At 48.3% G+C, this 16,658-nt stretch overlaps 1 protein-coding gene across 12 annotated transcripts in view; it reads right to left on the reverse strand.

The window, feature by feature from the left end:
• The window catches only part of PTPRN2 (protein tyrosine phosphatase receptor type N2), a 1,035,582-nt gene that overhangs the window by 617,010 nt on the left and 401,914 nt on the right, over window positions 1-16,658 (reverse strand). For all 12 annotated transcript variants that reach the window (XM_024249815.3, XM_054560095.2, XM_054560097.2 and 9 more), the window contains one exon: window positions 7,700-8,060. In XM_024249815.3, coding sequence (XP_024105583.2) covers window positions 7,700-8,060 — 361 coding nt within the window. The remainder of the gene's footprint in view (window positions 1-7,699; window positions 8,061-16,658) is intronic.

Here is a 16,658-nt window from a genome sequence, read left to right on the forward strand (position 1 = left end):
CAAGTGATAGTATAATAAGACGACTGAATAGAAGAAGTATCAGGTATGTTGGGATGAGGTTGCAATGTGAAATTCAGAACCAAAAGTCAGCCATCATGATGTGAATTAGGGACTTGTAATTCCCATCCAGGCTCTGGAGGGCACAGAACCAAGATGATGAAAGGGTTCTAACAGGTTGGTTACCGGTTTTGTTTCCTGTTCAGTGTGGCTGGTGTTTGATCAATGAGCAAGGATTACAACAGTGGACACCCCATACATTATTTGTCATTGGTTCATTTAGAAAACGGTGTCTGATGCATCTCCTAAAGTGATTTCCAAAATGCTTTCACTGTCATCAGAGTCTTGGCTGAAAGAATGGCATTACACAAGTACCGTATATATATGAAAAAAAATTACAGCACTGATGAAAGAAAGCAGAAGTAAAGAAATGGAGAAGCAGCGTATAAATATCATATGCTTATGGCTAGCAGGACATGGGTTTGGATCATAATCTCAAAACATACAGTCCCAATTGCCATAATCCCAAATAGTGAAATCCCCAAATATCTGAATATCAAAATCTCTAAATAGAGTCTAAATCCCAAAAGTCTAGTGTTGCTAATGTTTAAAATCCCCTAAATCATAATCACAGGAGAGTTGCATCCTGCTGAGTGGCACTATTACCTTGTTATTGTCTTTATTTGGAAATTAAGCATAATTTAAGGAGTTGTGTGTGAGTGCCAAGTTGACAAGGGGTGAAACTGTAGACTGAGTTTTCAGTGTCAACTTGACTGGGTTAAGGAATACCTAGAAATCCAGTAAAGCTTCATTTTGGGTGTTTCTGGGAGGTTTCACCAGGGAGACTGGGGTGGAGTCTGAGAGGGCTGGGGGAAGGTCTGCCTCAGTGTTGGTGGGCGGGCAGCGTCCAAACAGCTGGGGCCCAGAGAGAACAAACACAGAGGGTGAATTAGGCTCCCTCTGAGTGCTGGGGCAGACTTTCCTTCTGCTGCCCTGGACATCAGAGCTCCAGGTTTGCCAGCCTTCAGACTCCAGGACTCACATCAGTCATCCCTGGGTCTTCAGACTGAGAGTTACACCATCAGCTTCCCTGGTTCTCAATGCAAAAACACTGCAACTTCCTCAATAAATGAAGAATGTCCTTTCTGTACATCTGCATTTGCAAAAGATACAATTTCTTGAGATCTCAGCTCTTCGACTGTTTATGCAGCAGTGACTCATCAGGGTTTTTGACTGATCTCGTCAAAAGCCTTAGGTTGTTCATCAGGGTATTTCAGATGCCTGCAGTTATACAGCTGGGTGCACACAATTACCAAGCAGAGTGACATGCTTTTATACATCTCCCTTTCTGACCTATGTCTTCATGAACACGGTTCATCTGCTCATAATGGCGATGCCCATGCAACTGTTGTCAAGGTATCTGAGGGCTTATGCCTGCAAAAATATGAATGTTATTATCGCTTATTTTATTGTGTAAAATGGCCTATGAAGTGTTTTGTCATGATTTTATATGTTTTACAAATAAATTCCCTTCTAAAAATGTAAACAAATGTCTCTTAAACAATTTTTTCCAGAATTACATTTTTGGGATTTTGATATTTTGAGACTGTGATTTCCAGGATTTTAGGGACCTTAGGGATTTTGATATTTCAGGATCTTAACATTCAGAATTATGGCATTCAGGATTGTGTCTTTCAGGATTATGAATGGCTCCCAAAGACTCAATATTGTCAGCATGTCAGTTCTCCAACTTGATCTATGGATTTAATGAAATCCCAGTCAAAATCCTAGCAAGTCATTTTTTGGATACAAGCAAATTTATTCTAAAGTTTATATGGAGAGGCGAGTGACCCAGAACAGCCAACATGATACTGAAGAAGAACAAAGGTGGAGGACAACACCACCCATCATTAGGACGCAGTACACCCATCGTTACGACTCACTCCAACTCCACAGGAATCCAGGCAGAGTGGGGTTGAAGACACAGACAAACAGATCAATGAAACAGAACAGAGAGCCCAGACATGGGTCCACTTACATGAGGTCAGCCGAGCTTTGAAAAGGAGCAAAGGTGATGTTATGGAGAAAGGATCGCCTCTTAATAAATGGTGCTGGACAACTGGACGTCCACATGTACAGAAACAATTCCAGATGCAGACCTTACACCCTTCACAACTAACTCAGAATGGGTCACAGACCTCATTATAAAATGAAAAACCATAAAACTCCTTAAAGGTAAGAGAGGAGAAACTCTGGATGACCTTGGGTTTGGTGATGACTTTTTAAAATCCAACACCAAAGGCAAAATCCATGAATAAAATAATTGGTAAGCTGGACTTCATTAAAATAAAAACTAATGCTCTGCAAAAGACGCTGTCAAGAGAATGAAAAGACAAGCCACAGACTGGGAGAAAATGTTTACAAAAGACATATCTGATATCTGATAAAGGACCAATATCTAAAATATTCAAGAACTTTACAAACTCAACAATAAGAAAACAAACAGCCTAATTAAAACATAGCCCAGAGACCACCACAGACACCTCACCAAAGAAGATACACAGAGGAAAACAAGCATATGAAGACACTCTGCTTCCTCCATCATCAGGGAAATGTGAGTGAAAACAACAATGAGACACCACCACACACCTCTCAGAAGGGCCGGAACCCAGAACACCGACAACACCCAATGCAGGCGAGGATGTGGAGCAACAGCAGCTCGTTCACCGCTGGTGACACGCAGAATGCAGAATGCCACAGCCACTGGGGAAGACAGTTTGGTGGCTGCTTCCAAAACCAAACAGTCTCTTACTATGTGATCCAGTGATTACAATCCTTGGTACTTACCAGTAGAAGTTAAAGACTTATACCCACACAAAAACCTGCATGAGGGTGCTTATGGCAGCTTTATGAATAATCGCCAATACATGGAAGCAACCAAGATGTTCCTCAGTAGGCGAATACACTGTGGCCCATCTATACAATGGAGTGTTATGGATTACAATGTAATAATACAACACTATTCAGCACTAAAGAGAAATGAGCCATCAAGCCACGAAAGGATGGGGGAATCTTCAAGGCATGTGACCCATGTGAAAAGGCCACATTTGTGTGTTGGAACCTATTGTAAGGTTCCAACTCCAGGACATTCAGGAAAAGGCAAACTATGGAGACAGCAACAAGGTCCGTGGTTGCCAGGTCTCGAGCGGGGAAACTGGAGACGCTGAACTGCATGAGCCCCAAATTCCTTCACTGGCCACTGCACGTCACCTGTTGTCCTCCCCGTCACCCCACCTTAGATAGGCCTTCCACTGAACCCGCTTTAAAGCTCTTTAAAGGAGACCAGATGTGAATTATGAATAAGTGAAGGAAGAGGGTCTCTTTTTAAAGCTTTTACCAGGTGAACTTTTGTCATATGCGTTCATCCCGCAGCCTCGTTGATTGACTGCTTCTTTGGGAGCAGGTACGCGTGGGTCTTCTCTCCCACTCTCTGAAGACTAAACAGCAAGGGTCTCATGTTGGACCCGACCGTGCGACAGGAGGGTGGCCCTGTTCTCTGACCTGTATAGAAGTTTTCTGTTCCCTGGCATTATCGCAGGGTCCTCCCTTCCTGCTCGGGTGCAGTTGCTTTGTGTGTTGAGAATGTCTAACTAGCTAGGGCCTCTCATCTTGAGAAATCATTCGATGTCTGGATTTGCTTTAGAATCATCCCAGGGCAGAGCAGGGGGCTGTAGTGGGCGCAGAGGAGCATCAGGAAAGCCTGAGAGTCACCACTTGAGGGCGACAGGTGATGCCTGTACGGGGTTCTCAATATTCTCTTTATATTTCATCGGTGATGCCTGCACCGGGTTCTCAATTCTATTTCATAGGTGACGCCTGTACGGGGTTCTCAATATTCTCTGTGTTTCATAGGTGATACCTGCACGGGGTTCTCAATTCTCTCTATTTCATAGGTGACTCCTGTACAGGGTTCTCAATATTCTCTGCGTGTTTCATAGGTGACGCCTGCACGGGGTTCTCAATATTCTCTGCGTGTTTCATAGGTGACGCCTGTATGGGGTTCTCAATATTCTCTGCGTGTTTCATAGGTGACGCCTGTATGGGGTTCTCAATATTCTCTGCGTGTTTCATAGGTGACGCCTGTATGGGGTTCTCAATATTCTCTGCGTGTTTCATAGGTGACGCCTGTATGGGGTTCTCAATATTCTCTGCGTGTTTCATAGGTGATACCTGTACGGGGTTCTCAATTCTCTCTTCTTATTTCATAGGTGATCAATATTCTCTGTGTATTTCATAGGTGACGCCTGTATGGGGTTCTAAATATTCTCCGTATATTTCATAGGTGACGCCTGTACAGGGTTCTCAATATTCTCTGTATTCTTCTTAGGTGACGCCCGTATGAGGTTCTCAATTCTCTCTGCTTATTTTATAGGTGATCAATATTCTCTGTGTATTTCATAGGTGATGCCTGTACCGGGTTCTCAATTCTCTCTGTTTCATAGGTGACACCTGTAAGGGGTTCTCAATATTCTCTGTATATTTCGTAGGTGACGCCTGTACGGGGTTCTCAATTCTCTCTGCATATTTCATAGGTGATCAATATTCTCTGTGTATTTCGTAGGTGATACCTGCATGGGGTTCTCAATTCTCTCTGCGTATTTCCTATTTGCCATTCTACATGAGGCTTTTCTAAAGCACACAGTGCAGTTAGGAAGACAGTTTTTATCAGAATATCACCAGCATTGCAGGGTAGCTCAGGAAGAATGCCAGGCACATTGTGTAACTCGTAGGGATCACGGGAGAGTGGAGAGAGCACGGTCAGGACGCTTGTTCTGAAGATCCACACGCTGGGGTGTGGGAGGAACGAGAAGGCCCAAGGCAGGGAGGTGAAGCTCCCCGGGTAGGTAAGAAAGGCACACAGAACAGGAGCGCGCGCGTAGGAAGGGCACACAGAACAGGAGCGCGCGCGTAGGAAGGGCACACAGAACAGGAGCGCGCGCGTAGGAAGGGCACACAGAACAGGAGCGCGCGCGCAGGAAGGGCTCGCAGAGCAGGAGCGCGCGCGCAGGAAGGGCTCGCAGAGCAGGAGCGCGCGCGCAGGAAGGGCTCGCAGAGCAGGAGCGCGCGCGCAGGAAGGGCTCGCAGAGCAGGAGCGCGCGCGCAGGAAGGGCTCGCAGAGCAGGAGCGCGCGCGCAGGAAGGGCTCGCAGAGCAGGAGCGTGAGCGCAGGAAGGGCTCGCAGAGCAGGAGCGTGAGCATAGGAAAGGCACACAGAGCAGGAGCGCGCGCGTAGGAAAGGCTCACAGAGCAGGAGCGCGCGCGTAGGAAAGGCTCACAGAGCAGGAGCGCGCGCGTAGGAAGGGCACGCAGAGCAAGAGTGGCGCGTAAGAAGGGAACGCAGAGCAGGAGCGCGCGTAGGAAGGACACACAGAGCAGGAGCGCGCGCGTAGGGAGGGCTCGCAGAGCGGGAGCGCGCGCGTAGGGAGGGCTCGCAGAGCGGGAGCGCGCACGTAGGGAAGGCACGCAGAGCAGGAATGCGTCCTATTCTCTCTGTGAGCTCACCCTCACCCGGCTCTCCAGCTGGGTTTCCCTCCCTGTGATGGGGGCGAGGATGTTTATTGCTTTCTGTTCCCAGTAATGAGGACAGAGGTGAATGGGGCTTTTTAAGCTGTGGGAGATGGGATAGGAGAGAGAAAAGGGAGGTTAGAGAAGGAAGAGGGCGACCCAACGTGACCCCCTAGAAAGAGTACAGAGGTGGGAAAATGCAGGTAGAGGGGCAGCCAGTGCCGGGGAGGGGCACGGAAGGCTGAGATGAGAAGCTGAAGGTCACCTCAGCCATGTATTCACCGCCTGTGGCCAAGGGCTGAGGCCACACTGAGCTGGAGGAGAACAGGAAGCTCGGCAGCTACACGGACCCAAGGTCGCAAGTGAAGACCCCCTGATAGCGCCCATTACCCACGAGAGCGCAGGAGGCAGTGAAGACCCCCAATGGTGTCTAGTACACAAAGAGCGCAGGAGGCAGTGAAGACCCCTGATGATGTCTAGTACACAGAGAGCACAGGAGGTAGTGAAGACCTCCGATGGTGCCTAGTACCTACAAGAAGCAGTGAAGACCCCCTGATAGCGTCCAGTACCTACGAAAGCACAGGAGGCAGTGAAGACCCCTGATGATGTCTAGTACAGACAGCGCAGGAGGCAGTGAAGACCCCCGATGGTGCCTAGTACCCACAAGAGGCAGTGAAGACCCCCGATGGTGTCTAGTACCCACGAAAGTGCAGGAGGCAGTGAAGACCCCGATGGTGTCTAGTACCCACGAAAGTGCAGGAGGCAGGACCATCAAGAAAAGGGGTTTCTCGGAGTAGAGCATGGCTTAGAACAGAGGAGACGTCGCCCCAGAGGGAGAGGTGCTGGAGGGAAAGTGGCCACTCCAGGCGGGCAGCTCCCATAGCAAACAGCACCATCAACGCTCCAGCAGCACTCACTCAAGTGCAGCATCGGCCTCCTCCGCCGTCCTTCTCCTCCAAGACAGGAACAAGGAGAAAGCACTGGTAATGGTCACACGTCCTTCCCTCTAATTGCAATTTCACATTCCTTCTATTTAAAAACTGCCATAACGGCTGCATGAACAAAGAAAGAGCGAGGGCAGGAGAGCTCCCGGCTGCAGACAGCGGAGAAGCTGATGCTCGCTCTCAGCGGCTCCCATTCAGCTTTCACTTAAGGAGCAGAGAGGGCTCACATAACGTGATGCTCAGGCAATGTTTGTGAAATTTTAGTATTTGTTATCTCCAAAAGGGAAGTCATGTTTTATCAGAACCCACTGCAGGATGGTCTTGGGAAAAGGCTGTTGGGAAATGAATGGGTCGGAACCTTCTCTATATCACAGAGTTGCAGGAACTCGCAAACGCCCTTCTCCCCTGGGCCCGCCCTGACGTGGGTTAACTCAGGTAGCGACACCGGAAGCCACGGTCTTGGCACAGCAGTCACCTTGAGGCCGACACTGTTCACCTAGTGCATGGTGAGCAGCATGAAATCCAGACAGGGGGCTTCGGAGGATGTGGCAAACCGCCATAAATATGGGCTACGGCCACATGCTGGGCCACAGGGAGAGGTGAGTTCAGCGACAAAGGACACTGGACTTAACGTGTTCAGAGTCAATTTTCCAAAACAGATATGGATGACACAAGCTGTGGGCCAGACCTGTCCTGCAAGCCATGTTGCCCACCCCATCCATCAGCTTCAGTAGTAAAATTGTGAAATCATAAAATCTGGGGAAGGGATGAACAAGAAGTGAGAAGGGAACACGCACTGTCCCCAGACCCTCAGGATCATCTCCTCCTCCCCCTGGCCACCGCGTTCCTTGTCCTCACACCCTCAGGATCACCTCCCCTTCCACTGGCCGCTGTGTTCACTGTCCTCACACCCTCAGCAGCACCTTCTCCATCCCGCTCTCAGGATCACCTCCCGCCTCTCACCAGCCACTGCGTTCCCAGGTCATGAAATGACCACATACTCCTTCCCAGCACAGAGAGGGTATGAGGACCGAAGGGACCCTTCCCTACATGGTGTCCCATTCCTGCCGCGCGTCCTCGGGGGAGTGCGGTGTGCAGACCCCACGTGGGGGAAGAGCATGGTGTGTCTGTCACTGGGAGGGGCTGGACAGAGGACAGTCAGCAAACAAGAAACACCAAGCAGAGCTGGCTCACCATCGCCTGTGCTGGAGGGGTCTTCGGGGTCTCCCAGAAGTGAAGGCCACTTCTGGGGGGTGGCTGGTGCCAGCAAGGGCCTGGGCATTCTTGAGGGTGCACGCAGAAGGTACTGTGGCTCCAGGCTGCCCTCCCCAGGGGGAGCTGGGGGCCTCTGGGCAGCATAGGCACCGAGGGCTGCCATCAGATGGTGTCTGTCCACACCGCTGTCCACCTTAGGGCTGAGCTCGTCTGGCTGGAGCTGGCCAAGGGTCTGCGGCAGGAGGTCCTCACGGAGCTGGGCCCGGGGCCCGGCAGGGTAGGTCAGCGCAGACGTGTGGGCCACGTAGGTCAGGATGCTCTCGGAGAAGCGGTCGTCATCCTGGAGGAAAGGAGAGCAAAACAGAGCAAGAGTCACATTTCCCCATCATCAGCTGGGGGCACCGAGATGCCCTTCAGTCTCAGTTTTCAAGGTCCTAAACAGCCCTGGGGTACCAAGATGCCCTTCAGTCTCAGGTTCAAGGTCCTAAACAGCCCTGGACATTCTGAAATGTAAAGCCAAAACAGGACTCTCATTTTCACACTGACCAACCCAGGTCCCTATTTCATATTTGTTCCTGCATTATTTTTAATAACAGCTTTATGGAGATAATTCACCCACATCAGCAGCTTTTAGTGTATTCAGAGTTGTGAAACATCACCACTAAGTCCAGAACATCTGCATCACCCAAAAAGAGACTTTCCAGTGTTCCCATTCCTCCCTCCCACCCTGACACTGCTCATTTGCTTTCAGTCTCTATGGATGAGTCTCTTCTGGACGTTTGGTGTAAATGGAATCACACCGTGTGTGGCATCTGTGCCTGGCTCATTTCCCTAAGCATAATGTCCTCAGGTGCACCCATGCTGATGCTGGGGCGTGGGCCAGGACATCCTTCCTCTTTAAGGCAAGTACTATCCCACTGCATGTATATCCCACATTTTAAAAATTCAGCTATCAGTTGACGGACATTTGCTTTTTTCTACCTTTTGGCTATTTTGAATAACGCTGCTATGAGTATCCATTTATGAGTCTGTGTATAAATGTGTTTTCAATTCTCTTGGGTTTATTCGAGGATATTACATGGTAACTCGACATTTAACTGACTGAGGAATTCCCAAGCTGTTTTCCAGCACAGCAGCACCACAAACAATCTCACCAGTAATGGATGCAGATGCCAGTTCCTCTGCATCTTTGCCAACACTTGCTACTTTCCTTCTGTTTTTACTATGGTTGTCCTAGCAGTTGGAAAGCAATACCATGCTGTGTCACTTGCACAATGCACTGAGCCTAGTATGTCCTGCACCTGGAGCCTCCAACTCAGCTTTAACTAAAGGTCCTTTGCACGGCAGCTCGGAGTTACTGCATTCACAGCAATGAGAGGAGCTGCTCCCAGACACATTCATGAGGCTCGGTGGCGCCTCCCTGGTGGCTAATGATGCTGCATCTTTGTGTGCCCTTATTGACCACTCCTACATCTTCTCTGAAGAAATGTCTGTTTGTATTTTTTGGCTGCACTGGTCTTTATTTTAACCCTGAAAAGCTGCTCCCCAATAGCTGAATCTCTCTTTCAACAACCCTCAGCAGAGGCCTCAAGTGCCTTGTCTGGAGGTCTTCATTCCAACTTCTTTACTGATGACTTGAAACATGTTTGCTGCCTGCTCTTTTAACTGCAATGTTCTGCAGCAGGGAAGATGCCAGGGTCTCTTGTTCGATAATTATCTATCACATCATTTACTAATGAATGCCCTGGCTAACAGTCTTTCATGGGATTTCTGTCTATATTTTCTCCTCACTCATTTAGTAAAATTCTCTAAGAGGACATGTCCTCATCACACTTTGTGTCACTAGATAAACCAAGGCCCAGCTGTCCTCACCTCTAGGGCAGCTGTGAAAATGTGAAAAGTCCCCACATTCTACTTCTGACTTGGGCTTCATCAAAATGTCATGGATAAGCTGAGTATGAATAATTTCCAGCTTAGAGACTTTCGAATCCTGGACACACACGCTGAGCTCCCTGGAGGCGTGCATGGGTGTGTGGACACCCCAGTTTAAATCCCATCCGTTCATATTTTCTACTTGCACCTCCTTGGGGCACATGATCAGTGTCGTGTCAGTGGAGGTGGACACCTCGGCACTAGCTAAGCGTGTACAGCCATCACTGACAGTAAGGTAAGGGAGTCCAGCTCCTGAGTCTGGCTATTTCCGAAAATATTCAGGTTCATCCTCTGGGTTAGATTTTTGAGTAGCAACCTGGGAGTTGGGAAGTGGGTTGATATAGGTTGGGGTTGTTTGTGTTTTGTGGGTTTTTTTGAGACAGAGTCTCCCTCTTTCACCCAGGCTGGAGTGAAGTGGCGCAATCTCAGCTCACTGCAACCTCTACCTCTTTGGTTCATGCAGTTCTTATGTCTCTGCCTCCCAAGTAGCTGGGACCACAGGAACACACCACCATACCTGGCTGCTTGTGTGTGTGTGTGTGTGTGTGTGTGTGTGTTTTAGTAGAAATGGGGTTTTACTATGTTGGCCAGGCTGGTCTCGAACTCCTGGCCTCAAGTGATCCGCCTGCCTCAGCCTTCCAAAGTGCTGGGATTACAGGCGTGAGCCACTGCACCCGGCCAGGTTGAATTAGGTTCTAATTTCAGTTCTCATATATGAACTTGGGTAAATTACTTGACCCCTAGAGACTCAATTTTCTTCTGTCAAAAAAGGAAATCGGACATTATCTCTAAGATTTTTTTTTTCTTTTGAGACGGAGTCTCTCACTGTTGCCCGGGCTGGAGTGCAGTGGCACATCTCGGCTCACTGCAACCTCCACCTCTGGGGTTCAAGCGACTCTCCTACTTCAGCCTCCTGAGTAGCTGGGATTACAGGTGCCCATCACCACGCCCTGCTAATTTTTGTATTTTTAGTAGAGATGGGGTTTCACCATGTTGGCCAGGCTGGTCTCGAACTCCTGACCTCAAGTGATGAGCCTGCCTCAGCCTCCCAAAGTGCTGGGATTATGGTCATGAGCCACTGTGCCCAGCCATTATCTTTAAGATATTTTAATTATTATTTCTAAAGTGATGTGACTATAGCTATCATCCAAATTGTTTAAATTTGTCCAAGGACTAGCTGAAATCAACTATTCTTCCCTTAAGAAAGAGAATATGTGAGAGAGCAAGAGCATGAGAAAGAGCGAGAGCGAGCGAGCGAGAGACAGTGAATGCCACCACAACAAACAGCCCCTCCAGCAATTTCCCACAAATTGGGTGTAAGTGTCAATCTCTAGCTCAGCCTGCACTCCCTCTTGCAAAGGCTGTCTCTGAACACCTGGTCAGCCACCATGCTGGGGGGTGGGGATCTGTGTCCAAATCCCTCGTTATGTGCCTGCAAGTGGCTCTCCCCTCATTGCTATGAATGCAGTAACCTGGAGCTTCCACACAAAGGGCCTTTAATTAAAGTTGAGTTGGAAGCTCCAGGTGCAGGACTGACTAGGTTCAGTGCATTACACAATCACAGCAGAGTGTGATCTGTGCAGTAGACTTGGATAAACAATCTATTTTTGGTTTATGTTCTGAATCAAATTAAGGTGAAGAGGAAAAAGAATATTTCAGTAGTTAGCACAAACAACAGAGCCTGTAGAAATAATAGCAAACATCGGTTTTTGCAAGCCACTCCGGCTACTCAATAGATGATTGCAGACGCTGCGGTGTTTCTCACCAAGGTGAGGTGACCATCCCATAACCAAGAGGGCCTGAGAGTTGGGAACATGGGCAGTAAAGAAAAGTATTCTCATGCTGACTGGCTCTTTCATGGTTTGAGGTCCCCAAGGAAAAGGAACTGGCTCTGAAGCTGCCTGGGTTTAAACTATCACCAATGCTACAAGCTTAGTGACCTTTGCTTCAGCACATTATTTAAGTCATCTGTAAAACAAGGATAATAATAATAGTATCTGGCACGGAAGTGTTAATGGCTATGACTACTACTATTATTACTATTATTTACTTTACCTTATTATCCTTCATATATATATATATATATATATATATATATATATATATATACACATTTTTTTAAGACATAGTCTCGCTCTGTCACCCATGCTGGAGTGCAATGACACGATCTTGGCTCACTGCAACCTCCGCCTTCTGGGTTCAAGTGATTCTCCTGCCTCAGCCTCCTGAGCAGCTGGGATTACAGGCACGCGCCACCATGCCCAACTAATTTTTTTGCATTTTTAGTAGAGATGGGGTTTCACCATGCTGGTCAGGCTGGTCTCAAACTCCTGACCTCAAGTGATCTGCCCGCCTCGGCCTCCCAAAGTGCTGGGATTACAAGCGTGAGCCACCATGCCCAGCCTATACCTTCATATTCTTTAAAGCAGTCAGGAAATCCATATCTCAACTGAGGAGGAGCTATCCAATTAGACTTTTTCTTCTACTCTCAGCTCTGAGTTTAAAATTCTGTGACTCATTTTCAAACCCCCTGTTGTGAAGATGTTTTTAGTCTCAGTTCAACATACCAATGAAGGGAGGTTTCCTAAGACAATGTGGAATAATTTTTAAGACCGTAGCTGCCAAAACCTGGAAATTAGCAGCCTAAAGGCATGGACACGGACTAATTTCCAGTACATGCAGTGGACATTGCTGTGCATGAAGTCTTCAAACTGTGTGTAAGAGAAATCCGGCTGAGCATCTCTGGGGTAGCCCAGCTGTGGGTATGAAGCATTCGAGAGCTTCTGCCAAAGTCTGCTGATGTTTAAGCTGACATGATATTCTACTGGGAATATTCTTCAACCCACTGCATTTCCATACAACGAGAAGCAGAACCCACTCGCCCACACACTGAAAAACCCAGCAGGAAAGAAGGCTCACTGAGAGACTGGCCCAATCCTGTCAGCTCTGTGTAACTTGTGTAAATTTGGACCAGTTATCTAACCTCTTGAAGCCTCATTTTCACCACCTGCAAAACTAGAAAAATAATTCTGTTTTCTTTAAAAGCCACTGTGAGGATTAGGGAGAGTATAGGTAAAAGTGCCTTGCTCAGCACACAACTCAGAAGAGGAACTTGATAAATGGCAGTCATCAGCAGTATCATTATCACCATTAGTGTCACTGCCACCATCCACAATGGTATCCCCACCATCGTCATCTTCACCATCCACAGCACCATCCCTACCATCAGCATCATCCCACCATCAATAGCAGCATCCCCACCATCATCACTTCCACCATCAACAACAGCATCTCCACTATCTCCACCATCCACAACAGCATCTCCACTATCTCCACTATCAACAGCAGCATCTCCACTATCTCCACCATCAACAGCAGCATCCCCACCATCATCATCCCACCATCCACAGCAGCATCCCACCATCATCATCTTCACCATCATCATCTTCACCATCCACAGCAGGATCCCCACCATCATCTTCACCATCCACAGCAGGATCCCCACCATCATCTTCACCATTCACAGCAGCATCCAACCATCATCATCTTCACCATCAGCATCATCCCACCATCCACAGCAGCATCCCCACCATCATAATCTTCACCATCCACAGCAGCATCCCTACCATCATCACCTTCACCATCAGCATCATCCCACCATCAATAGCAGCATCTCCACCATCATCATCACCCCATCATCAACAGCAGCATCCCACCAACATCATCTTCACCATCCACAGCAGGATCCCCACCATCATCACCCCAATCATCAACAACAGCATCTCCACTATCTCCACCATCAATAACAGCATCTCCACTATCTCCACCATCAATAACAGCATCCCGTCACCATCACCACCAGCATCCCCACCATCATCATCACCCCATCATCAACAGCAGCATTCACAACATCATCACTTCCTATTGGGGGAACCAGCCCCCAGTATTTCAACACACGTTCTTTTCTATTTTCCCTAAGTGTCGGCCAGTCTGAGAAATAAAGAGAAAGAGTACAAAGAGATAAATTTTACAGCTGGGCCTTCAGGGGTAACATCACCTATTGGCAGGTTCTGTGATGCCCACCTGAGCCACAAAACCAGCAAGTTTTTATTAGGGATTTCAAAAGGGGAGGGGTGTACAAATAGGGAGTAAGTCACAGGGATCACATGCTTCAGAGGGCAATAAAAGATCACAAGGCAGGGGGTGAAATTTGAATTACTGATGAGTGTCCCACAGGGCATGTATTGTCTTGATAAACATCTTAACAGGAAACAGGGTTCGAGAGCAGACAACTGGTCTGACTAGAATTCACCAGGCTGGAATTTCCCAATCCTGGTAAGCCTGAGGGCACTGCAGGAGACCAGGGAGAATTTCATCCCTTATCTTCAACTGTCATAAGACAGACATTCCCACAGCAGCCATTCATAGACCTACCCCTGGGAATGCATTCCTTCCCCAGGGTTATTCCTTGCTGGGAAAAGAATTCAGCGATATTTCTCCTACTTGCTTTCTGCAAGAAGAAAAATAAGGCTCTATTCTGCCCGACCCCACAGGCAGTCAGACCTTAAGGTTATCTTCCCTTGTTCCCTGAAGATCGCTGTTGTTCTGTTCCTTTTCAGAGTGCCCTGATTTCATATTGTTCAAACACACGTTTTACAATTTGTACCATTAATGCAATCATCACAGGATCCTGAGGTGACATACATCCTCAGCTTACGAAGATGACGGGATTAAGAGATTAAAGACAGGCATAGGAAATTATAAGAGTATTGATTGGGGAAGTGATAAATGTCCATGAAATCTTCACAATTTATGTTCAGAAACTACAGTAAAGACAGGCATAAGAAATTATGAAAGTACTAATTTTGGGAACTGATAAATGTCCATGAAGTCTTCACAATTTATGTTCTTCTGCCGCAGCTTCAGCCGCTCCCTCCATTCGGGGTCCCTGACTTCCCGCAACAACTTCCACCATCAACAACAGCATCTCCACTATCTCTACCATCAACAGCAGCATCCCCACCATCATCATCTTCACCATCCACAACAGCATCCCCACCATCATCATCTTCACCATCAACAGCAGCATCCCACCATCATCACCCCCACCATCAGCATCATCCGAGCATCAATAGCAGCATCCCCACCATCATCACTTCTACCATCAACAACAGCATCTCCACTATCTCCACCATCAACAGCATCATCTTCACCATCCACAGTACCATCCCTACCATCATCACCCCCACCATCAGCATCATCCCACCATCAATAGCAGCATCCCCACCATCATCACTTCCACCATCAACAACAGCATCTCCACTATCTCCACCATCAACAGCAGCATCCCCACCATTATCACTTCCACCATCAACATCATCCCTGCCATCATCACCCCAACCATCAGCTTCCCACCATCATCATCATCAGCAGCAGCAGCAGCACCATCATCATCCACACCATCCACAGCAGCATCCACACCATCAGTGTCACCCCCACCATCAGCATCATCAAACCTCTACTGCTGCTGTGTGCCAAGCCCTGGACTTCTACGAAGGAAGAATAACTCAGATGTGGCCCTGTCCTCAAACATCTTGCAGACTGAACTAGGAGTTAAGTCATAGACATTAACAACCGTAATTGAAAGAATGCTATTACAGAGGGTCAGAAAAGCAATCCTGGTTTTGGAAGAATGTGATTCTCTTCAGCTGGAGGAAATCAGAGCTGCTTCCTGGAGCCAGCTGATGCAGTTCACAGAGCCACGCCCTGCACCGTACCCCTCACCTGTCAAACAGTGACACTGCTGAGGAAGTGACTCTCCTCGCTCCCAACTTTACTGGGGCCAGGAGTACCAGAGCTAAAAATCAGCACTCTTCCTTTGACAAACATGCCTCTCCTGGAGATCCACCCAGCCCAGTCCCAAAGGCAAAATTATGAGTTCAGGCTGACAGGAAGGCCTGGAGGTCCGGGGAGTCCCACATGCCAGGAGACGCTGAGTGGAGGAGGCTCCTGTGTGTGCACTGGTCTCTGCCTGTGCTCATCAGCTATTCTCCTGCACCGAGGATCCAAAACAAATTAGGAAGCCCAAGTCGGGACATCTTTTGACCACATAACACACGTTTTCTCCCTGTCTCACCGCCTGCAGGCAGCACTGACAGGCACATTGATCATGGCGTGCTTGCTGCCGGCCTGACAAACCACACGGCCTCAGTGCTGTTCGCAGGCTTCCTAATGAGCCGGCACCGGATGCGGCCAGGTTTGGGAGCTGAGGTGGGAACGCTGCAGCTCCGGCTCCGGCTCCGGCTCCGGCTCCGGCTCGTGAATGTGGGGTTGGGATGACTTCACTGTGCCTTTCTGTCTCGGGCCTTAGAGAGGTGATTCTGGCAGCTCATTTATTTTCTCTGTCTCTATCTGTGTCTCTGTCTTTGTCTCTGTCTCTCTGTGTATCTCTGCCTCTGTCTCTGTCTTAACACAGTAGAAAGTGTCAGTGTTTAACAGTGCTCTGGCTCTAAGTGGCCCACTCGTGTGGAAGGGAAATAATTGTGGTGTCGTTTTTACCGACAGTGCTGTCGCCAAGACAAAATAACTTTTTTGCGTTCAGGGAAGCAGGGGGGTCTCACACGAGCGTATACTGTGCTATCTCTGCAGCCAAGGTATAGAGCTCTCAGACTGAAAAATAAGACCCCTAACAGTTTTTAGAGTTCACAACATCTATGAGGTTGAAAAGGTTAAGTCCTAAACTACTTAGGATCAACAAATTTGTAGCGAGTTGACAGTATCACAGGGTGCCCATGTGAACTCCTGGATATCTGCTAATGATGATGCATTCTGAGAGTCTGGAATTATCTGAAGACTTGTGACACTGTGAGGCCAGTGCTGCTCTCAGCCTGCCCTGCTCGAGACTCGTGACACTGTGAGGCCAGTGCCGATCTCACCCCGCCCTGCTGAGACTCACGACATCGTGAGGCCAGCACTGCTCTCAGCCCACCCTGCTTTGCCCGCCACT

Source organism: Pongo abelii, chromosome 6 (assembly GCF_028885655.2).
Source record: "Pongo abelii isolate AG06213 chromosome 6, NHGRI_mPonAbe1-v2.0_pri, whole genome shotgun sequence".
Classification (NCBI taxonomy): Eukaryota; Metazoa; Chordata; class Mammalia; order Primates; family Hominidae; genus Pongo; species Pongo abelii.